The sequence below is a fragment of the Xyrauchen texanus genome, chromosome 17 (genome assembly GCF_025860055.1).
Source record: "Xyrauchen texanus isolate HMW12.3.18 chromosome 17, RBS_HiC_50CHRs, whole genome shotgun sequence".
NCBI classification, from domain to species: domain Eukaryota; kingdom Metazoa; phylum Chordata; class Actinopteri; order Cypriniformes; family Catostomidae; genus Xyrauchen; species Xyrauchen texanus.
This window is the reverse complement of record NC_068292.1, coordinates 39182652-39207064: the sequence shown is the minus strand read 5'-3', so window position 1 is coordinate 39207064 and position 24413 is coordinate 39182652. Positions and strand designations below refer to the sequence as shown.

The 24413-nt window shown below is 38.9% G+C and overlaps 2 protein-coding genes across 20 annotated transcripts in view; both read left to right on the top strand.

Annotated features, from left to right (window-relative positions):
* Positions 1-1170: 1170 nt before the first annotated feature.
* Positions 1171-18381, top strand: dcaf13 (ddb1 and cul4 associated factor 13). The gene is made up of 11 exons (XM_052146290.1): positions 1171-1323; positions 1402-1601; positions 1839-1946; positions 2043-2132; positions 3760-3915; positions 4284-4361; positions 5001-5083; positions 5180-5344; positions 5864-5999; positions 17261-17424; positions 17821-18381. Exons 1-11 carry the CDS (start codon positions 1254-1256, stop codon positions 17906-17908), a joined length of 1338 nt encoding a protein of 445 aa, XP_052002250.1. The 5' UTR covers positions 1171-1253; the 3' UTR covers positions 17909-18381.
* Positions 18382-19460: 1079 nt separating this feature from the next.
* rims2a (regulating synaptic membrane exocytosis 2a) overlaps positions 19461-24413 on the top strand; it is a 206480-nt gene continuing 201527 nt past the window's right edge. For all 19 annotated transcript variants that reach the window (XM_052146263.1, XM_052146242.1, XM_052146264.1 and 16 more), the window contains exons 1-2: positions 19461-19623; positions 20053-20213. In XM_052146263.1, the coding sequence (XP_052002223.1) occupies positions 20068-20213 (146 nt within the window). In that variant the 5' untranslated portion in view covers positions 19461-19623; positions 20053-20067. The remainder of the gene's footprint in view (positions 19624-20052; positions 20214-24413) is intronic.

Here is a 24413-nt window from a genome sequence, read left to right as displayed (position 1 = left end):
CAGAACCACAAAACAGCTTTGTGAATATGCCCCCCATCTGCCGTTGGTCAAACAAAGAGTTAGTCCCGCCCCAACTCACACAATTAACAACAGTAATGTTGTTGTGGCTTGTTTAAACATGTCACTCAGAAAAAAAAGTGCAATTTTCAAAGCACCACAGAAAGACAGAACTTAAATTTTTTTTTAGAAAATGAACCTTTGAATGGCTTAATAATAGTTGTCTCTGCATATTAAGCTGGGATAGAAGAAGGTATTTTAACTGAAAAAGTTACATACTTCTGCTGTAAGTCCTGTTTTACTACAAATTCTCCTTCCTGCCCAGTAGGTGGCGATATGCATGAAGAAGGCAAATTGCCAAAAACAAAAGAAGAAGAATTTAAAAGTAAAGGTGGAGATTTTTTAGTGAAAAAAGGACTTGCCTATTGATCTGTTTCTCACCCACAAATATCATATAGCTTCTGAAGACATTGATCAAACTACTGGAATCATATGGGTCACTTTTATGTGCATTTTTAAGCTTCGAAATCTTGGTACCCATTCACTTGCATTTTGGGGACCAACAAAGCTCAGATATTCTTCTAAAAATCTTTGTTTGTGTTTTTGACTTTTTGCATATGTCTGCATACTTTTCCAATTATTTTCCAATAGCTAGTCTGACAGTTTGCCCGCTGCATCACTTTCAGCTGTTTTCTCAGCGTCTCGCTCATGTAAAAAAGAACACGAACTATTAAAAGCGTGTCTTGAGTCAATTGTGTTCTGTGCATGTGTCTAGCTTTTTTCTATTCTCTTTTGCACAAGAATGCATTAAGTCTGAACGGCTCCTATATGCAGCTTCTGAACATGTCATAGAAAAAATGTAAAACATGTAAAACTTCGTATAATTAAAAACTGATTAACCAATACATTATGCAGAGGTGAAATAAGTGTTTCGATTTTTTTATTTAGCAAAACATACAAAAAAGGGCGACATGCATTATTCATACAAAAAATATATTAGAAAAACATATTTAAATTAAACAAAATAAGTTTTGGTAGATTTCTTTTTTTTTTTAGCGGTTACACCGCTGATCTAGATCTGTTGGATACCTGTACACATAATTCCATTCTACCCAATTCGCTCGAAGCACCCGGATGTAATTTGTCACGTGACGTGACGTGAGTGTGGTCGACGCTGTAAACACATGGTCCGGCTCCTCTTTCAACGCTGCAGATCTGATCAAGATTGATTTGGTTTTATTCAATAATCCGGTAGGATGAAAGTTAAAGTGCTTTGCAGAAACCCGGACGACTATGTTCGCGAGACAGCCAGAGATATACAGCGAGGTATGTTGACATTAAATTGTTTTATAAAGCTAATGTTATAGGAAGTATATACTAACAGTTGGAATGTGCCCTAACCAGTGCCCAGGAACTATGACCCGACCCTGCATCCTTTTGAGGTGCCCAGGGAATACACCAGAGCCCTGAATGCCACCAAACTGGAAAAGGTGTTTGCCAAACCCTTCGTTGCTGCACTAGATGGCCACAGAGATGGAATCAGCTGCATAACCAAACACGCCAAAAGCCTTTCAACAGTCTTATCTGGAGCCTGTGATGGGGAGGTAAATAGTATCAGCAGAGTTTTAAATCTCTGTTAGCAGTAATTGAGCACTCTTATATACTCTAATGCATCTAGAGTCAGGATATTAGTTGCACTATTTCCATACAAGAACAAAATAAACACCCAAGGTAACTGCTTAGCTGTAAATCAAACGAGTGTGCAAATGGCCATGAAACATTTCTGCACTTATGATGAGTGAATGATTCATGATGCAGTCTGATTCTTCACTTCATGACAGGTGAAAGTGTGGAACCTTCCTAAGCGAGAATGTTTGAGGTCAGTCCCGGCTCATGAAGGATTTGTACGAGGAATTTGCTCCCGCTTTTGTGGCACCTCCTTTTTTACGGTACGTTAGTCATACATGTTCCTCATGTAAGCTAATGTAAATTGACAAGTGTTAGTATCCACCTATGTTATTATGGAATTTTGTGTCATGCAACAGGTTGGAGAGGACAAGACCATCAAACAGTGGAACATGGAGCCACCAGGATATGGACTGAAGGAGGAACCTATTAACACTATTTTGGGAAAGGTACAATATAGATAATACTGTTCATATTACAATATAGGGCTTGGCAGTATAGCTAAAAATATATTTCAATATTTTGGATGGTATAGTATGGTCACATTTTTAATACCAACAGGAAAATGTGGTAAAATATCAATGATATTCATCATCATCTAGTAATAGCCTAACAAATAAAAATCAGTAATGTATCATTCCTTGTTTTAGAAGTAACAGATATACACTGGCGGCCAAAGGTTTGGAATAATGTACAGATTTTGCGCTTCTGGAGAGAAATTGGTAATTTGATTCACCAAAGTGGCATTCAGCTGATCACAATGTATAGTCAGGACATTAAGAATGTGAAGAATTACTATTATAATTTGAAAAAAATGTGCAGCAATGACAGCTTTGCAGATCCTTGGCATTCTAGCTGTCAGTTTGTCCAGATACTCGGGTGACATTTCACCCCACACTTCCTGTAGCACTTGTCATAGATGTAACTGTCTTGTCAGGCACTTCTCACACAACATATAGTCTAACTGATCCCACAAAAGTTCAATGGGGTTAAGATCCATAACACTCTTTTCCAATTATCTGTTGTCCAATGTCTGTGTTTCTTTGCCCACTCTAACCTTTTATTTTTGTTTTTCTTTGCAATTCTTATAATAAGTCCTGCACCCCTGAGTCTTCTCTTTACTGTTGTACATGAAACTGGTGTTGAGCAGGTAGAATTCAATGAAGCTGTCAGCTGAGGACATGTGAGGCATCTATTTCTTAAACTAGAGACTCTGATGTACTTATCCTCTTGTGTAGTTGTACATCTGGCCTTCCACATCTCTTTCTGTCCTTGTTAGAGCCAGTTGTCCTTTGTCTTTGAAGACTGTAGTGTACACCTTTGTATGAAATGGCAATTTGGCAATTTCAAGCATTGCGTAGCACTCATTCCTCAAAACAATGATTGACTGACGAGTTTCTTTTTTTGCCGTTTTTGACCTAATATTGACCTTAAGACATGCCTGTCTATTGCATACTGTGGCAACCCAAAAACAAACACAAAGACAACGTTACGATTCATTTTACGAACCAAATAGCTTTCAGCAGTGTTTGATATAATGGCAAGTGATTCTAGTACCAAATTAGCAATTTAGCATGATTACTCAAGGATATGGTGTTGGAGTGACGACTGCTGGCCTGTCTAGATTTCATCAAAAAGGACTTCTTTCAAATAGTGATGCTATTTTTTACATCAGTAATGTCCTGACTATACTTTGTGATCAGCTGAATGACACTTTGGTGAATTAAAGTATCAATTTTCCTTCCGAAACCGCAAAATCTGTACATTATTCCAAACTTTTGGCTGCTAGTGGAATTTATTTTCAAGTCACATCATTTTTATTTGTTGAGCTCTTTTCACAAAACACATAATTTCAAAGCAGCTTTACAGAAAATTATAATGTAACAGAAAATGAAGCTGTGATTTCTTTAATGTCTTGGAGTCATCATTGTGCTGTTTAAATGAATAACATTACAATCAAAAGTAATATTTCAGAACATCATGTGTGAATGGAAGCCATTTGGTAAATATTCATATGTTCAGCATTCTTTCAGGAGAACAGCTTGTGTTTACCATTTTTTCTAATGTGTCTTGCAGGGTGTGTTCACAGGTATCGACCACCACCAGAGGGAGGGCATGTTCACAACCTGCGGTCAGACGGTGGATATCTGGGATGAGCAGAGAACCAGTCCCATCCGCTCCTTCAGCTGGGGTGTGGACAGCTTCAGCTGTGTCAGATACAACCCTGTGGAGGTGACATCTACATGTGTTACACACACACACACACACACACACGCACACGCAAACTCCCCCTCAGCAACAAGTTCCCTTATGTTCTTAAACCACACTGAATAATGGCCACAATACAATTTAAATGAAATTTCAGTTGCCTTCAGTGATGACTCACATTATATACTGTGGAGTGTCCCAAACCAATTTTCCCAGTTTGTTTGATCAAAGTAATATTTAAATCTAACCATCAGATTATCACTGCCATACTACAGTACTATTCTCTTAACTTTTTCATGAAGGTTTTTTCCCTAGTTGATGAGAGTGATTACTTGGGACACCGAATTTCATTGGTTGAGTTTATCGACCCTAAATAAATGTGTTCATTGTAGACTGATCTTCTCGCCAGCTGTGCGTCAGACAGAAGTATCGTCTTGTATGACATGAGAGAATCTGCGCCACTCCGAAAGGTATACATTATATATCTTCTTTTTTGTTATTACCCCTTTCCTTTTTTTTCCTCTTTCTTTTCCCTATTCAATCTAGTTTTACTTTTTCATCCTCCTCTTCCTTTCTTCCTCTCTTCCCTTTTTCCCTTCCTCTTTTCTCTTTTCCAACCCTTTTACTTCCCTCTTTTCATCTTCCTTTAAGTTTGTTATCCTCTTTTCCATTTTCCCTCTCCCTTTTGGTTTTAGTCTTTCTTTTCAGTTTCCATGTCTTTGTCCTTTCTTTTCCATCCTACTTTTAGCTTTCCTTTTTCCTCTTCCTTAATTTGCCTTTTCCATTTTCCCTTCTGTTTTCTCGTCCTCTTTTCTTTCTTTTATTTTTAGTCTGTTTTCCTTTTTCCTCTTCCTCCCCATTCCCTTTTCCTCTTCTGTTTCCTCTTCCTTTTAGTTTGACTCTTTCTCCTCTTCATTTTTCCACTTCCTTACTCTCTTTTTCCCTTTTCCTCTTTCTTGTCCCTGTCTGCTGCTTTTTCCCTTTTCATTTTAGTTTTACTATTTCTTTTCCTCTTACTAATACTTTTGCTCCTTTTCCTCTTTTCTTTTTCCCTTTGGGGGAATGGCATTTATGGCTATATAAAATTATTATTCTTTTTTTTTTTTCAGGTCATCATGCAATTGAGAAGCAATACGCTTTGCTGGAACCCAATGGAAGCTTATTATTTTACCTGCTCCAGTGAAGACTACAAGTGAGTTAATTTTAGCCTAAATATTTACAGATAAAATGAAAGTGAGGGGGTTTATTTACTGCCATGTAACCTTTACTGTCTCTCTTCCTTTAACAGTCTCTATACTTACGACATGAGGTATCTGGATGTTCCCGTGGCTGTGCACATGGATCATGTGTCTGCTGTTCTGGATGTGGATTATTCACCTACAGGAAGGGAGTTTGTATCTGCCAGTTTTGATAAAACCATTCGCATCTTTCAGAAGGACAAAGGCCACAGCAGGTGAGTGAAGTGGGCAAAACAGGAAATGCCAAAATCTGAAGTTTTGTGATTTTGCATTCTAATGCATTGTCCTGACGATGATGATGATGGTGGAATCAGTTGATCGGTTATTGGATAAATTCAGTGGATTTTAGCTTGTTTGCTGCAGCTGTTGTGTCGAAGAGGAATAAGCCCTGATGATTGAATTGAACATGAAATGCCATTTTTACTTGAGGTATTTCGGAGTCAAATAGGATCAACCAGAAAGAAATGTAGTGCGGGGCCTGATTATATCAGCCATTGGTTGGATTTTAAAAAGGGGGGTGGTCGTTATATGATATGTGATTGGACGGGAGATTATGCAAAACACACCCCATAAAATTTGACAATTGCAGTTTTCTTTCATGTGTATTTTCTTTAAAAACAGGAAGTTTGGGTGGGATTTATCTATTTTAAATGTGTACTTCAGTGGGGTCTTTAAAACTAAATATGGTTGATTTTGATGTAATGTTGAATTTAAATGTTTCCTGTAACCCACAGAGAGGTGTACCACACCAAACGTATGCAGCATGTCATCTGTGTGAGATGGTCGGCTGACAACAAATACATCATGAGCGGCTCCGATGAAATGAACATTCGCCTGTGGAAGGCCAACGCCTCGGAGAAGCTCGGAGTGGTGAGAGCATGATCCAGCTTTCTAAGTCACAGAGAAAGAGTTTTAACTTAATTCCATATCTAATTTTTGAGTGTTAACCTATTGCAAATGCACTCAGGTGGTTAATGTGTGGTGCACTTTTCCCTTAGACCACCAAGCACTTAAAATGAATTACACTCACAAATCACTTCCGTTAAGCCCAATTGAAACATGGCCATGGAAAGTCTCTACAGTTTTATGTCACTTGTCAAAACATTGTAATATTTATCATATATATATCTAATTACTATAGAGTGAATATAATATGTGATATATTGAGTGCTGTCGGCGTTAATGCATGCGATTAATTTAAAAAGTGTAAGGCATTAATTTCTCAATCACGATTAACACATTTACCATTAATAAAGCATTAACGAACACTTCTTGGGAGGGTGGAACCTTTGTAATATGTATGCCTAGAGGCATTACACTGACGGACACACCACAAACACACGCACAACAGTGCTTCCTTGAAATTATGGAGATGGTCAAAGGAAATCTTAACATTATTTGATGCACACAAAGCCTAGATGGGACCTATGTAAGGTGTGTTTTTAATACCACATAATCACATCTTAATTCTTAACTATTACCAAAACATGGATTGAGATGTTTTTGTCTGCAAGCATGGAATTCAAAGCAGCATTTATTGTTGGCATTGACACACTGTTGAGAGTCATGAACGCAGCTTCGCAGTTGCTGTAGGAAAGCGGATAGCCACAGTCTACCAGTTGATTAATGTTGTGGAGTATGAGAGTTTAAGAGATTTTAATGCCCATTGCAATGAATATGCAACCTATCTGGGCACTAGTTCTTTCAATCAGACAAACTCCCACTTAGACTTTGGGAAACATTTAACGTTACTTGAATTGGTGGTATTTTACAACATTTTTATATTTTTACCATTGAAGGCTTTGTTTGGAAAATGTTAATAAACCATCATATTGTTACATATTGTGTATCAGCTTCACAGCTGAGAGACACAACAGACAGATTAATTGCACTACTCGAGGCTCTTATCTTTTACTAGAGTTTCCACATTGGAGAAAAAGTACTGTTCAAAATGGAGGACATTGCGGTTTCTATAGTGAAAGATTCTTGCACACCGGCTACCACAAAATAGGGAGAATTACTCCCGCTTGGACAGCTATTTTTCCACCGAGAAAGCTGACAGCATCTCTGCTTGGGAGTGGCAACCAGTGATCACACACGCGCTATCTCTCTCTCTCTCTCTCTCTCTCTCTCACACATACACACGCCCATCCATCCTTGTTTATCCAATAACTTGGTAGAAACAGCACAAGCCGTGATACTATTTCTGAAGTGACATTTTTAAATTACTAACAGAGGCTTGTACACATCATTTGTTTTGAACCAGCAATGGCAGATTCTGACTCTCTTATATTTAAGCAATATCACACTCTCAATTGTGCTATATGGCCCAAAATCAGCACTGCTGTGACTACCTATGGCACTCGGCCTGTGGCCGAATCACAGCGATGCTGATGTAGGGTCATATCGCACTCTTGCTTCTGTGATATTGCTTAAATATAATATTATATACATTTTTCCAATCAGCGCAACCATCAGTTCAATCAAATTACAAAAATTAATTCAAGAACGAAAATGCAGAAAAAAATCTACAATAGCTAGAAAAAACAATATCCGTTTAAATTATGTGCTTGTGGTCCATGGAGCACAAAATTAGCTTTTAAGGTGTGGCCACAGTTATCTTTGCACAGTGTAATGCCGGTTTTACACGGCATGCCGAAGCAGTATGTGAGTGGAACCGAAGCAGTGCGTCACGACAATTGGCTGCAGAAACTGCTGCGCTCAACACAAGAAATAAGGTTATAAAATGGTTATCATGAGTGAGACTTTCAGAGCCTGAATATTGTTTTGCACAAGAGAAGGCAGTTTGATCTCTCAGTTTGGCTTGATCATACTTAATAATATAGCTTAATAAAATAGTCATAAATAAGTAATTATGCACAACCATTGAATGGCGATATCTCATATTTCAAACAACAGCCAAATCTTTGTGTTGAGTACTTTCATTGCAAAAAGGACGTGCTTCCAATATGTTTACTCACCATCTTCACCAGCAGCCAGGTACAGCATCCCATGTTTTTTCTTTGTTAATTAATCCTTAGACTGTAAAAGGAGTAATTGAGCTCTTCAATACAAGACTGAAGTTCTGAATTTACCAACTACATGTGCTTCTGCTTCGTACTGACTTCTGATATTCTGTAATTCACTCATTTGTTAACATTAACGTTGAAAAAATATGCACTTCTTCGACCTGCAGTGTAAAACAGCCCCTTATGGAAAAAAAAAAATCCTCTCGCACCCCATTTGGTTGCTTCGGAGACCTTGCACTCAGCACGCCCTGCATTCGAACTCGTGACTCCAGGGATGCTAGTCAGCGTCTTTACTTGCTGAGCTACCCATGCCTCCGTTCAAAAGATGTATTAATTTTTTGGTCCATGAAACACAAGAATAAGAGATCATTATTGTTACTGTCAAGCTCCAAAAGCACATACAAGCAACATAAAAATAATCACGATCAATCCTTTTGAATGTCAATTCCTTTGAATGCGATAGTGTGAGTTTTTGACGGTACTAAGGCAAAATGCACATCATATTACAATTAAACATATAAGTGCATGTATTTCTGTAGGATATATGGACACCAAGGCCATGCAGCCCTACTATAAGTATATTTATAAATATATACAAAACATAAATACGTGGTGTATAGAGATGCTCCAATCTAGGGCACGACATCACGTATGCGCATCCCAAGCTCAGTGAAGTGCTTCAAACGTGCGTAAATGTAAGATTATTGAGGGTGCGTAAAATGTAGTTAACGGCATCCAACAGTTTCAGATGTTTATTGTAATTGTCAAGTTGCTTGGAACTGCACCCAAGACTTTCACCCACTGTTACACTTGTGTATATGGTTGAGTGACAAAGTGATTTGATTTGATTTTTCGTCTGCAAAAGTTTAGAAAAGCAATATGTTGTTTGTCAGGCAGCCAACCATAAAGAACAATAACTTATAAACCTATAAAGACTACCCTGAGCTACGAGGTTGTTCATCATAGGTATATGCTTCCGTTGAAGCCATCTATCTGCATTATCTCAACTTCATTGTTTAAAAATCCTGTTTGATTGCGGAATTCATGGTAAACAACTACATTAACCATGGTACAGCAGAGAAAGATCCACCAAACGGAGAACTGCGTCCAATGAAACCTTCTCCATGTTTCTCATCCGTCATCTTCAGTCAGTCATTTAAACACTCGCAGCTGATTTATGACTCTTTTTGGTGGATATGAGACTGGTAGATCGAAATACTCTTGTTAAATTTTGGAGTTTGTGTAGCCCCATCCCTAGTGAGTAACAGACTGAAATTTAAGTGATAATTCACCTTTTCACCCTTACAAATTTGGTGAGCACCACTACAGCAAGTGCTGTAGTGCCATGCTAAAGTATAATCAAGGAGAAAAGGTGGAGGAAAAGAAACTGTGCACATTGATTCTTGCTTGTATTGTCACTGCATTGTTTTTGAATGTGTGAAAGTGAATAAGATTTGAGAACAGGGCAGTCTTCCTTGACCCCCCTACAATACCTCCGCCCCCCTCTGAAGGACCCCCCCCCCCCACACACACATTAAGAACAAATTTGTTAGGCTAAATGTTAGTCTCAGTCACCAGTTCTTTTTCGTTGCATCTTTTTTTCCATAGAATAATAGTGAATGTTATGGAGGGAGACATTCTGCCTAAAATTTCTTTTTGTGTTTCACGGAAGAAAACCGTTTGAAACAACATGAGGTTGAAAAATGATTGCTGTATTTTTGTGTATAGTTGAACTATCCCTTAAGTCAACCTCATGTGTAAATACACGTGTGGAAAGGAAGGTTGTTGTTTTGCTTGGACGGTGGTTGGATCTGTTCTTGTCCTGATGGTCTTGTATCTGCTCCAGACAGTCGATCTGATTCTCTCATGCAGTCCAGCGTTGGCAAGTTTTTGGCTCGGACTGGAATAGTGAGAGATTTATTCTGATGCTTTCCGCTTAAAGAGATCAGACACTCAGTGCAGCTATCAGCACTTTGAATTGGCCAATCACTTTAAAAAGCAAAATAAAGACATGAGAGGATTTAATTACAGGATGAGATGCTGAATCAAGAGTCTGCAATGTTTTTTTTTTTTTGGGACTTTACATATCATATGTACACATACTTGCACAACACAATAATTCTATACAATGTACAGTAAACAATACACACAATATAGAATACACATACAATAAAAAAATTAAATAAGAGTATCTAAAAAATATATATACAGTAGTTGTATTGGGGAGAATATATTTGACAGTCCAGTGTGAGATATAAGATTAATAAAGTGATATATTGATCATGAGCGATCAAGTGTTCAAAAGTCTGATTGCTTGGGGGAAGAAGCTGTCATGTAGTCGGCTGGTGCGGGTCCTGATGCTGCTATACCGCCTGCCTGATGGTAGCAGTGAGAGCAGCCCATGACCCGGGTGGCTGGATTCTCTGATGATCCTCTGAGCTTTTTTCACACACCGCCTGTTATATATGTCCTGGAGGGAGGGAAGCTCACCCCCGATGATGTGTCTGGCAGTTCGCACCTTGCTTTGCGGTTGTGGGCGGTGCTATTTCCGTACCAGGCGGTGATGCAGCCAGTCAGGATGCTCTCTACATTGTTGGTGTAAAACCGTGTGAGGATGTGGTTGTTCATTCCAAACTTCCTCAGCCGTCTCCGGAAGAAGAGGCGCTGGTGAGCCTTCTTTACAATGGCCTCAGTGTGGACGGACCATGCGAGTTCCTCAGTGATGTGGACACCGAGGAACTTGAAACTGCTGACTCTCTCCACCGGTGCTCCATTAATGGTGATGGGGCTGTGTTCTCTGTGTTCCTGAAGTCCATCACAAGCTCCTTGGTTTTACTGACGTTGAGGGAGAGGTTGTGCTCCTGACACTAGCGTGTCAGAGTGTGCACCTCCTCTCTGTAGGCTCTTTCATCATTGTCAGTTATCAGACCTACCACCGTCGTATCGTCAGCGAACTTAATGATGGCATTGGAGCTACGTGTTGCCACACAGTCATGTGTGTACAGGGAATACAGGAGTGGGCTGAGAACACAGCCCTGCGGGGCTCCAGTGTTGAGGTTAAGTGATGAGATGTTGCTACCCATTCTAACCACCTGACGTCTGCCTGACAGGAAGTCCAGGATCCAGCTGCACAACGAGCTGTTTAAGCCCAGAGCCCGGAGTTTCTCATCAAGCTGGGAGGGCACTATGGTGTTGAATGCTGAGCTGTAGTCAACAAACAGCATTCTCACTTATGTGTTCCTTTTTTCCAGGTGGGAGAGAGCAGTGTGTATTGTAGATGCAATTGTATCATCAGTGGAGCAGTTGTTGCGGTAGGCAAACTGCAATGGGTCCAAAGATGTGGGCAGCACAGAGCAGATGTGATCTCTGATTAGCCTCTCAAAGCATTTGCTGATGATGAGGGTCAGAGCAACAGGGCACCAGTCATTTAAGCAAGTGATTTTGGCTTGCTTCGGTACAGGCACAATGGTTGACATTTTGAAGCATGTGGGGACTACAGACAGGGATAGGGACAGGTTTAAAATGTCCGTAAAAACACCAGCCAGTTGGTTCGCACACGCTCTGACGCAGCCCGGAATGCCATCTGGACCCGCGGCTTTACAGATGTTCACCCGTCGGAAGGATCGGGTTACATCCACAACAGCTTCATGAGAGGGTGGAGTTCAAGCGGTCTCTCGTGTCACGTATTTGCGTTTCCGTGATACAGACGTAATCTCAAGTTCTCCACTCAGTTGAGACATCCAAGATAAGCACACAAACGCACCATTGTGAGTAAAGAAACATAAATATCTAAACCAAAAACAACTAAGCTACTGTACAGCATTCCTTCTCACTTGTAAACAGCGCTGCTCTTCCGGCTGTGACGCACGTACCACAGTTCTCGCGTGTTTCAAATGCCAATGCGATTACTTCACACGCGCATACCGCTGCAGAACGGAAGCATGATTTACAGTTTAAAAATTTACTTAACTTTTGGTATGAAAAAGATATAATTTTATCATGTCGCTTTCGAAGACATTAACCGCTGGAGTTGTATTAATGACGTACACTCACCTAAAGGATTATTAGGAACACCATACTAATACTGTGTTTGACCCCCTTTCGCCTTCAGAACTGCCTTAATTCTACGTGGCATTGATTCAACAAGGTGCTGAAAGCATTCTTTAGAAATGTTGGCCCATATTAGGATAGCATCTTGCAGTTGATGGAGATTTGTGGGATGCACATCCAGGGCACAAAGCTCCCATTCCACCACATCCAAAAGATGCTCTATTGGGTTGAGATCTGGTGACTGTGGGGGCCATTTTAGTACAGTGAACTCATTGTCATGTTCAAGAAACCAATTTGAAATGATTCGAGCTTTGTGACATGGTGCATTATCCTGCTGGAAGTAGCCATCAGAGGATGGGTACATGGTGGCCATAAAGGGATGGACATGGTCAGAAACAATGCTCAGGTAGGCCGTGGCATTTAAACGATGCCCAATTGGCACTAAGGGGCCTAAAGTGTGCCAAGAAAACTTCCCCCACACCATTACACCACCACCACCAGCCTGCACAGTGACAAGGCATGATGGATCCATGTTCTCATTCTGTTTACGCCAAATTCTGACTCTACCATCTGAATGTCTCAACAGAAATCAAGACTCATCATACCAGGCAACATTTTTACAGTCTTCAACTGTCCAATTTTGCTGAGCTCTTGCAAATTGCAGCCTCTTTTTCCTATTTGTAGTGGAGATGAGTGGTACCCGGTGGGGTCTTCTGCTGTTGTAGCCCATCCGCCTCAAGGTTGTGCATGTTGTGGCTTCACAAATGCTTTACTGCATACCTCGTTTGTAACGAGTGGTTATTTCAGGCAAAGTTGCTCTTCTATCAGCTTGAATCAGTCGGCCCGTTCTCCTCTGACCTCTACCATCAACAAGGTATTTTCGCCCACAGGACTGCCGCATACTGGATGTTTTTCCCTTTTCACACCATTCTTTGTAAACCCTAGAAATTTTTTGTGCGTGAAAATCCCAGTAACTGAGCAGATTGTGAAATACTCAGACCGGCCCGTCTGGCACCAACAACCATGCCACGCTCAAAATTGCTTAAATCACCTTTCTTTCCCATTCTGACATTCAGTTTGGAGTTCAGGAGATTGTCTTGAGCAGGACCACACCCCTAAATGCATTGAAGCAACTGCCATGTGATTGGTTGATTAGATAATTGCATTAATGAGAAATTGAACAGGTGTTCCTAATAATCCTTTAGGTGAGTGTAAATGCTGACTGTCTGTGATTTTTGGAGCTTCAAAAATCGGATTACCATCCACTTGCATTTTAAGGACCTACTGATTTTCCTTCAAATGTGTTCTTGTGAAGAAGGAAAGTTGTATATGGGATATCATGAGGGTGAATAAATAATGAGAGAATTTTCATTTTTGGGTGAACTATCCCTTTAAACGCTGAAGGAACTTGTGGGAGAAATCCTGAACAGCAGTGAGGACATGCATTATATTTGCATCAAATGCCTTAACTTATATGGGTTTTCTTAACATGAAAATGATATTGCTGGATAACTGTCCTGTATCCCCTTTAAAAAACTTTCTGATCTTGCGTGGATTGTGTTCATAATGGATTTTATATTGCTGTCACTTGCAGTTCCCTGTGTATATTTTATATATATATATCCCTGTATTTTTTTTACTTTTTTTGTTTACCAAAACATGGTGGTGTCCTCCCAAATAACAATGTAATCATTATTGCTGTGCTATAAGTTACAGTCACTGACAGCAATTATCTAATAATGGGTCAGACTGAAGGTGGGTTTTGTTGGTTGGGATTTTTTTTTTATGGTGTTCATTATATAGACTCTTGTAGAATTTAAGTTTTGTCACGTTTAATTCCTAATATGCTGGGTTTTGAGCAAATGTGTAACAAAAGATGTACATGGCAATAAGATACAATCAAACATTTGTTTTAACAGTCAATTATAAGTGTGCAAAGAGTGACCACCTGGTTGTTGCTGGTCAGTAGACATGATTTTGCCAGACAGTGCAGGACACGTGGGAGAGAGTGAACTTATTATTATGAGAATATTTAAATATGGATTTTATATTAGACGGAACACCTAGTTGCAGTGACGTTGGATGATAACGTGCTTTAAATCGCAGATAGGCATTATGAAATGCTAATTTTAAAGCTGTGCTCTGACCAGCACTCAGTTTGGCTCGGGTGATACAATCTAATTTTAACAGCACGGGACCTATTCATTCTGTAACGTGCTGAACATAACATGCTTGTCGTTAAACATCTCATTTTATGCAAAAGTGTATTTCCTTAAATAGCGATTAGGATATGCTCCTTTATTACGCTATACAAAGATTTAAATGACATAAACGTGTATTTTTTGTCGGATCTGGCAGCTTCAAGCAGGGAACTCCTGGCAGGTGCAGCTGTAGTTAACCTTCACAAGGAGTTTATTTTTGACAAGGTCCACACTAGCTCGATTTCTTTGCTCCATCCACGCAAATAAAAATAAAAAATTTTAAACCGCAATCAGTTTCCGATTTTTAGTTATTTATTTTTAAACGTGGCATTATAATTTCGGGGAAGATTAAATTAAATGCACTGTTCATGGGTATTTTTACAACAAAAATCTATATAGACAAATAATTAGGGGCATGGGTAGCTCAGCAAGTAAAGACGCTGACTACCACTCCTGAAGTCGCAAGTTCGAATCCAGGGCATGCTGATTGACTCCAGCCAGGCTTCCTAAGCAACCAATTGGCCCGGTTGCTAGGGAGGGTAGTGTCACATGAGGTAACCTCGCTGTAATGTGGTTCTCGCTCTTGGTGGGCCATGTGGTTAGTTGTGCATGGTGCTGCGGAGAACAGCGTGAGCCTTCACACATGCTTGATCTCCGTGGTAACTTGCTGAACAAGCCACGTAATAAGATGCGCGGATTGACTGTCTTAGACGCTGAGGCAACTGAGATTCGTCGTCCTCCACCTGGATTGAGGCAAGTCACTACGCTACCATGAAGACCTAAGAGCGCATTGGGAATTCCAAATTGGGGAGAAGGGCGGACAAGCTCAAAAGTGCGTCGAGCCACCTACCGTACCAGGGTAAAATTGCTTGTCAAATAGTGCCACCTGTTGTTAAGTTGTGAATGCGCTTTCAATGCCATTCGTCTGCGGTTCACTTAGCAAAATCCTGATGCCTCCGGTCTGGAAAGGCCTATATTCTTGCATCTCTGGTATTATAGGCTGTCTCTATGGAAACAGCAGAGTCATGTTTGTGCTAAGATTTCTCTTTCTCAGGTGAACAGTGTCAAGTAATCTGTAAATAAGAGTTAACAGGCCTCACGATTTTTCTCTCGAGGCCTCTGATGGCATCAGCAGCTATTAGATTGCCTTAAACAAATTGAATTTGAGAAAATCATTGCTTTTAATTAGAATAAAAGCTCTCAGAGGGGTGTGTAGTGAGACGAGCTGTTGCTCTAGAGCCACACAAATTGTATGACAGAGAGAGACAGATTATGTGAGCGTATGTGCATTTAAAAGCATAGCTTTATTCTTTTTGGAGGTGCTTGAACTAAAGACTATGCTAATGGACATGGTCAAATTGAATAGACTTATCAAGAAATCGAAGATTTAAATTGTGTTGGATGTGCATTCCTAAGAAATCTCTGCATTTATACAGTTCGGAAGACAAGGTCAAAATATTCACTTTTGATGTTGTTATAAGATTAGGAAACAGCATTAATAGCACTACCCAGATAACATGCGCTTGTCATTAGGCTAGTTTTGTAATCACTCCCTACCTTGCGACTTCCATGTATGTGAGCGTTAAAGGCAGAGATGTTTTAAGGGCGTCTCTAATTTCAAGCTGAAATGTGTCATTTTGTTAGGTTCAATAACATTATCCCAGCTTAAAATTCAAGAACTATTACTAAGCCATTTGTAGGTGGATTTCTCCAAGGTATTGCAAGATATTCAATGATTCTGGTTCTGATTCATCCAAACGATTCTTTTTAGCAAGAAATATTTTTAAATAAATCCAATTTTTATTGCATTTCCTGACCTCAGCAGTCTGATGCCAAATTATGAGATAATGTATGTAATCCAACAATTGTCCCTACTGTAACTATATATTAAATAATGTTAATATTACATTTATTTTTTCATATAAAGTTCCACTGATTACGACAGAACTCGACGTGTGTAGGATGATCTTTAATTACAAATTGTCATATAAACAACCAGTCAGTTTCTGTACTGCTCTCAGAAGCCTTAAAGGGATAGTTCACCCAAAGATTTTAATTCTCTCATCATTTACTCACCCTCATGCCATCCCAGATTTGTATGACTTTCTTCTACAGAATACAAATGAAGAAAACTCTGTGTTCCCTGTAGCGCTGAATCTACAGCGTGAAACAAACGGTGCAACCGCAACAGTAGACTTTATTTCCGAATGAATGACTCCTATGAGCCGGTTCTTTTGTATCTATATCACGAAACACACAGTGTGACCAGTGCGGTTCCTGGTTCTTTTTAGTCAATCAAAAACACTTCAGTCAGAGAAGCTATTGTATTAATCTCACTGACCTGCAAAATGAACCAAGAACTGTTACTGTGTTATGTAATGGGGCAGTGGTGGCTCAGTGGTTGAGGCTCTGGGTTATTGACCAGAAGGTCAGGGGTTCAAGCCCCAACACCACCAAGACACCACTGTTGGGCCCTTGAGCAAGGCCCTTGAACCTATCTGCTCCAGGGGCGCCGTATCATGGCTGACTCTGCACTCTGACCCCAGCTTAGCTGGATATGTGAAAAATTAATAATTTCACCATGTATATGCAGAAATGTGTGTATAATGTGTGACATTTGATCCATTTATTTATTTATTAATGTTGTACTTAAAGGGATAGTTCACCCAAAAATGAAAATCTCTTATCATTTACTCACCCTCATGCCATCCCAGATGTGTATGACTTTTTCTTCTGCTTAACACAAAGATTTTTAGAAGAATATCTCAGCTCTGTAGATCCACTCGTGGGCAGAACTTTGAATCTTTTTTTTTTTTTTTATGACTAGTGATACAAATCTTATTCTTCACAGCTGACAGCCCGAGAGAAAGCTGCAGCAAACTACAACAAGAAGCTGATAGAGAAGTTTCAGCACCACCCACAGGTGAGACGCATTGCCCGTCATCGCCACCTGCCCAGAGACGTCCTGAAACAGAAGAGAGAGCTAAGGGAAATGAAAGAAGCCCGACGCAGAAAGTAAGTGCCCCATCACAAAATATTAAGACAGACTTAGTTCCAATGCTGATGTTTACTCCGTACAACATTGTAATTCCAGAACCAGGTTTTGTCACAGCTGAGTTGAGCTTTTTTCCACAAATACATGTGCCATATCTTAAACTAATGTGCTGCAGATTCTGTCTGGGCCTGTCCATAGCTTAGCTCTGAAAAAGGGTCAAACACTCATTTACTCAGTTACTTGGTTAACCTTTTAAGTTAGTAAAAGTTACTGTTGAGATCTGTTTATTGTTATACAAATTAGTGTGCCATTTTTTAAAATCTGTTTGTTTTCCCCTTTGGTTCAGTTGTACTGGAGACTAAATTAATCCTTGTTTGATTGTCATTTTGATTATCTCTGTTTCCGTGTGTTTTTAGAGAACAAAACATACGCAAACACAGCAAGCCTGGATCTGTTCCTGTGCTGACAGAAAAGGAGAAACATGTGGTGGCTGTTGTGGAATAAAAGATGATTTAAAGAGTATCTGTTCTTCACACACGGACACTTTCCAGAATATTCCACCCTTATCCATAAGACGAGATAACAGTTTTTTTTTTTTTTTTTTTTGGGTGTAGATAAGAACTTTCTGCATACTGCATTTATCACATACCAACTTTTTAGTTTGTTACATACACATTCATTGGAGAGTCTAAAGAGTTTTTTACATTGATACATACTGAGCATGTAAATCATACTAACCCTGATCTTATTCTAATTGGTTGAATATGAACAATAAAATCTTCAGGTGTAAAATGATCTCTGAAACATCTTCATTTGTGAGTAGTCATGTTTCCATTTGACACTTTGCTAACTGTGACGTGTTTTTGGATCATTTCTGTAAAATGTTAAATGTTTTTAAGGTAGCGTTTAGTGAAGCTTAGGTCAGTTGTCTCTCAGTTCTCAAATAAACCTACATAAAACCTTAAAATAAATGCATACCTCAGGTTTTATAACTTTGTTTTCTTGTGTTGTGTATAATCTTCTCATCCTGTAAAAGCCTTAACGCTCTAATGAATAATAAGCTACTTTTCACCTCTTTAGTCCATAATCTCATCATCTCAATCTGATCTCATTTAAACTCAATTACATTCATTGCAACCTGACCTGACTGAATAAATATACACTTGCCAGTGTTTTGACTAGAATAATATTTTCTTTCTGGGTAGCACTTTCTAATTACTTGCATTTACTCATTATCAAAGCTCAGGTATGTTCAGATAAGACTAGGCATATTTATTTTTTAATATATTTTTTAGCATACACTACTGATCAAATTACTATATAATGCAATGTTTGTTATTAATTGAAAATATGAATTGAAGGTGAATTAACATTTGTAAATAATAAGGTCTTGGAATTCAAGAATCATCTCATGAATATTTAATTTCTTTATTAATGGATAAATGCAAAGTCAGCTGAAAGGAGTGGGGTTTTATCTTGCACCACTTCTATGTGGACGTGGATGTTTTATTTAGCAGTTTAAAATGTAATTGAACATTATCGTCTCTTTAGAAGGTCTGACTTTATAAAGGTTGGATGATAAATTGACGCATTATTGGTCTTATCATTGGCAGAGCGCCCTGCTTGAGTTATTTTTAGAATTTATGGCCGATCCTATCGTATGCGGATTCCAGTTCGCTTTTTCAACTCGATCCCGTGCTAGCGGTCAATGAAATTGCGAGTCCTACTATGGCATAGACCTGGCTGAATATTTATTAGCACATGCTGATGTTGCGCCGTCACCTTCCAATGGTAGAGGTTGGTTCATAAATATTAATTAGGTAACGCTGAACTTGAGCGAGTCTTGGCTTCTGAATATTAATTAGGTAAAGGTGACGTTGCGTCGGTACCTTCCAATAGCGAAGGCTTGATCTATGAATATTAAGAGCGAAGCCTTCACCACAGTAGCGTTCGTAAATTCGCCTCACGGCCGGGATGCTTTGCTCCTCCCACACTCCTCCAATCGTGTTTCGGTGTCGCTGCATCCATTTTTGTGTATTTAAGATATCCTGAAGGACTAAACCGGGAGGAAAGAGAGACACGGAGGAGCGGAGGGACTTGAAAAAGAAACGAACGTGAGGGGGATTCGACATTTTTATTATGAAATTTAAACAAACTTTTCCCGGACGATGACAACGATGGGTTAGAAAGGATTGAACACGATGATGGCCAAATAAAAGGCAAGAGGCGCTTTCACATCCTTACAAGCATATGGGACATCCCTTCGCTATTTTATTCATAATGCACAGTTTTTTTATTCACTTCCCTTTGTTAAAAATAAGAGATTTACACAGGAGGAAATCGTGTAGCCTTTAAAATTGACCAAATGTATCAATTCCTCTATTGCTCACACAATGATTGATCTAACGTTTTAAAATCCATCTCAATTATAGTCTAAAATCTTAAATTGCCAACATTTAAATAGTAGGCTTATAACTAGTATTCGTTTTATCTAACAAGATCTTACAGCGTAAAACAGCATGTTGTTTGCCTCAAGAGATGTTACTGTTGCTTATGATGCTACAGTAGCGAGCCAAAACCGATTGATCGTTGATCAAATAAGATGTTGTATTCATCATTGATTAAATGTGATTATTGATCCCCCTCAGCATTAGTGTGTAAAGATGTCCGCTCCAGCCGGGCCCTGCAGCGGGCCTGTCCTGCCGGAGATGCCGGACCTGAGCCACCTCACCGAGGAGGAGAGGAAGATCATCCTCGATGTCATGGACAGGCAGAAGAAAGAGGAGGAGAAGGAGCAGTCCATGTTGAAGTAAGCGCTTAATGGATCATATATGGCTTGGAAATAATCTCAAGCCGTTTGGATGAAGGATGGAGTCTGAGTGAAAGCTTGAGTGGACAGAGGACGTGGGAATTTGTGTGTAATATCCCTGGAAACGTGGGTTATTTGTTTGGCTGGACATATAGAGCCCTATCAAATACGTGTGCTGGAGTTGTTTTAGTGGTCAGAGGACTAAGGACTAAATCACATTTGAGGTTTTAGTCAGATATTTTCTATGTGCTGTCTGCCTTATATGGAGATCAGGCCTCTGTTTCAGTCCCTTGACTTCGGATTGTGTTGGCAACGGACGCCATTTTCGCCTTTATTATACTGCACACTTCATAATGACAGCTTGTAGTGTGAGAGCTCGTTTTTCCTCTTTAATCGATATGAATATCTGATGTTGTTTTGACCTGAGCATTGAAGCAGCGGCGCCCAGTGATTTCAGCACCATGGCGCTGTCCATTGAGCGCCTTCTATACAAACCCATTGAACAGTGTTATTTATGGATGCGGGCTTATTGGTCTTCATTTTAAAATACCATGAAATTAACATTGTTTAGAGTGTAGTTATATGTCTTTAGATTATATGCTATCATACAGGCCTGCAATTATATATATATATATATATATATATATATATATATATATATATATATATATATATATATATATATATATATATATTTTAAATGGTTCTTAATAGATCCAAATTTACTCTATTTATATTTGGAACCCAGAAGAATTCCACATAGAATCATTTAAAAACGTTCAGTCAAAAGAGCCCCAAGTGTTCTATTCATCCAAGCCAAAAGTCTCTATATAGATCTAGGTGTTCCAAACATGGGACTCCATTGTATTAAATGGTTTATATAGACTGTTTATCTGCTGAAGACAGAGAAATAACCATTGCAATAAGACATTCATTGATAAAAAAAAAAAGACTTAATAGAGCAGAGGAAAACATTTTTAATAGCCAGTCCTTCTATTTAAAATGTAAAAGTCAGAAACATCAATGTATAGAGAAAAATACTTAATGGGACATTCGTTTCTTTAACCTAAAGTCCTTATTAGCATTATTAATATTTTGCAGTGCTTTTATGTGTAATACTGTGTAAATTTGATCAGCCTTATCCTCCTTGTAAGAAGCATCTAAACAATAGAAAGACTAAACTGTTTGTCCAAACCTGTGGAAAAGTTTGGTTTAATTGAGCAATTTCATAAAATATAACAACATATCATAATGTTCTTACAGTAAAATTTAAGGGGGGGGGGGGTTAGTTGGAACCCATAATTTTACTCACCCTCATGCCATCCCTTTCTTCTGCAGAAAACAATAGAGAATATTTAGAAGAATATCTCAGCTCTGTAGGTCCATACGGTGCAAGTGAATGGTGACCAAAACTTTTAAGCTCCAAAAAGCACATAGAGGTAGCATAAAAGTAATCTATATGATTTACATTTATGCATTTGGCAGACGCTTTTATCCAAAGCGACTTACAGTGCAATTATTACAGGGACACCAAGTGGTGGTGGCCGTGGGGTTAGAACCTGTGACCTTCTGATTAACAGCCCTGTGCTTTAGCCACTACGCCACCACCACTCTCAGATATGATTCCAGTGGTTTAATACATGTCTTAGGTGAGACCAGACCAAAGTGAAACTTCAGTCAGCTTGAGATCATAATTCTTGGTTACACTTCCTAGCGCCATCTAGCTCTCTGCGCATGCGTCAAGTACTAGGAAGTGTAATCGAGCTTGAAATAATGATTGTTATATTTTGGTCTGTTCTTATCCAAAACTGATTGGATCACATCAGAAGAAATGGATTAAACCACTGGAGTCTTATGAATTACTTTTAAACAGCATTTATGTGATGTTTAGAGCTTCAAAGTTTTTATCACCATTACTTTTCCATTGTATGGACCTAGAGAGCTGAGATATTCTTCTAAAAATCTTCATTTTTGTTTTGAAGAAGAAAGAAAGTCATCACATCTGGGATGGCATGAGGGTGAGTAAATTATTGAACTATTCCTTTAAGATAAATGATGATTTCAAGCTGATTTTCCCCTGCTAATGATACAGTGAGAATCTTTTTACCCCTCAACTTTTGCTTTATTTACAAGATTCACTGCTGGATTAGATACCAATGTGCATGTTCAAAGAAACAATAAAAAATACATCTAATTAATATACAAATTCTTATACCCAGTATTCAAAGCATGTGCTGTTCTACAAGAAAGTGTGTAGTGTCTTTTGATCCATTGTGGACTTTTTTGGGTAACTCAATAATAAGTCAATAATAAGTCAAGTAAATAATAAGTCAAGTAAACATGAGTCACAGACGTAAAGCTGACTGCCACCTCAGTGCTGGTGTGTGTGTGTGTGTTAGGTGAGTCACTGAATCCCTCCCTCTTAAACACACACAAACACACACACACACGTCCACCATTCATAATTTGGATATGGTGAATGTCAGGGAGAGAGAGAGATACTGTTAGCCACTCCAGTGCTGATATCATATAAGGGAGGGTGACGAGAGTGACGGTTGGTTGTCATCAGTGTGGACACTGTCACGAGGCCTCTGATCTTTTTTAGTATAGTGTGCAAATGGCCGGTGTAAAGTTACACAACAACAGAGTGGCTTGTTGGCTCCTGAGTGTTACTTACACTGATCAGTAAATGTGCAGTGCTGCTGCCCACATCACGTGACTCGCGTTCTACTCGCTGTTCCACAAGGCCGTCACTTTATTTGTGTTTTATTTAAAAGGGAATATCATACAATTTGTAAATCATTTTATAATATTTCCCATGAACTCAACATACAATGATAATCAAGTGTCTTTGCACCAAATGGGCTGTTCATAAATATACAATACATTATATATATATATATATATATATATATATATATATATATATATATATATATATATATATGAATGCATATGTATGGATATATACAGTACTGTGTAAAAGTTTTAGGCAGTTGTTAGAATTGTTATATAGTGAGGATTTATTTTTGTTTGCTGCTGCCTGCCTTAAGGCTTCTATATAAACCCACTTTTTGCATGTGAAAGATTACTTGTAGGTTTTCTGTCGGGTTGAATATAGTTTTTAATTGCTCCATTCTTCAATAACAGTCCCTTGCAAAGCCTGCATTACATTGTGACAAAAAACAATGAAATGTGCCGCACAAAAGGTTAAGACTGAAACGACTAAGCAACTTATTAAGGATACACTTTAGTTGCTTGTTTCTTACATTGTTACTGCATTTTTAGTTTTGTAAGAAAGTTGTGAAAGTTCAAGCATTTTGCAGCTTAGTTTTAATAGATGCTCTTTGTACCCGAGTTTTGAAAGTTTGAAAAATATTTTCATAGTAAATACAAATTTGAATTCTTTCGAAATTCAAAGTCGAATCCTCATGATATGACTCTTTAAGTTTTGTTTCATACAATATTTTGTCATTACTATAACAGACTTGTAAGTAACATGGTTCTGTAACTTTTTCTGATGCTTAGCTCTGGTCTAAATGTTAGCAGAGCTATTGCATCTGGTCCACGGAATGCTCCTCTTGACACACACACACACACACACACACACACACACACACACACACACACACACACACACACACACACACACACACACACACACACACACACAAAACGCTTGCTGTAATCCAGCTCAGGGAGTCCTGGGAGAATGGAGGGAGGAAGAAGCCCTCTGTGGGAGTGATGCCAACTTCCTGTCATCTCACTGGAAGAGCCACAAAGAAACTGAAACAAATGCAGAGAGAGAGAGAGAATGCTGGAGGGAGGGAGAGGAGGGGGGGTTATTTGCTGTAAATCAGAGAGAGCCAAGGGACATTTTTATAGAGTTTAAAAGAGACAGAAAGAATGAGAGACAGGATGTTGAAGAGATTTGGGTGAAGAGAAGATAGATAAAGAAAGAAATCTGAGTAGAGAAGTTGTTGCCAACAGTTTTTTTATTACCCTGGGGTTTGCAACTCTGCCTCTAACATCACTGATACCTTTGTCTAAAAAGGAGACAAGTATCAACAACTTAATTTCTAGGCGACTAAATAAGCAAATTAGTTTTCCCTGAATCTGCAAAGTTGCATAAAGCCAGCCAGTTTTCTGTTAGTGCTTCCCGGCTTTGTGTTCAACAGATGGTAAATAAATGGAATATAC

Coding starts and splice junctions, on each gene's coding strand:
- dcaf13 (XM_052146290.1), top strand. CDS start 1,254: ATGAAAGTTAAAGTGCTTTGCAGAAACCCGGACGACTATGTTCGCGAG. Junction 1,602..1,838: donor CTGGAGCCTGTGATGGGGAG/GTAAATAGTATC, acceptor ACTTCATGACAG/GTGAAAGTGTGGAACCTTCC. Junction 5,084..5,179: donor TGCTCCAGTGAAGACTACAA/GTGAGTTAATTT, acceptor TTCCTTTAACAG/TCTCTATACTTACGACATGA.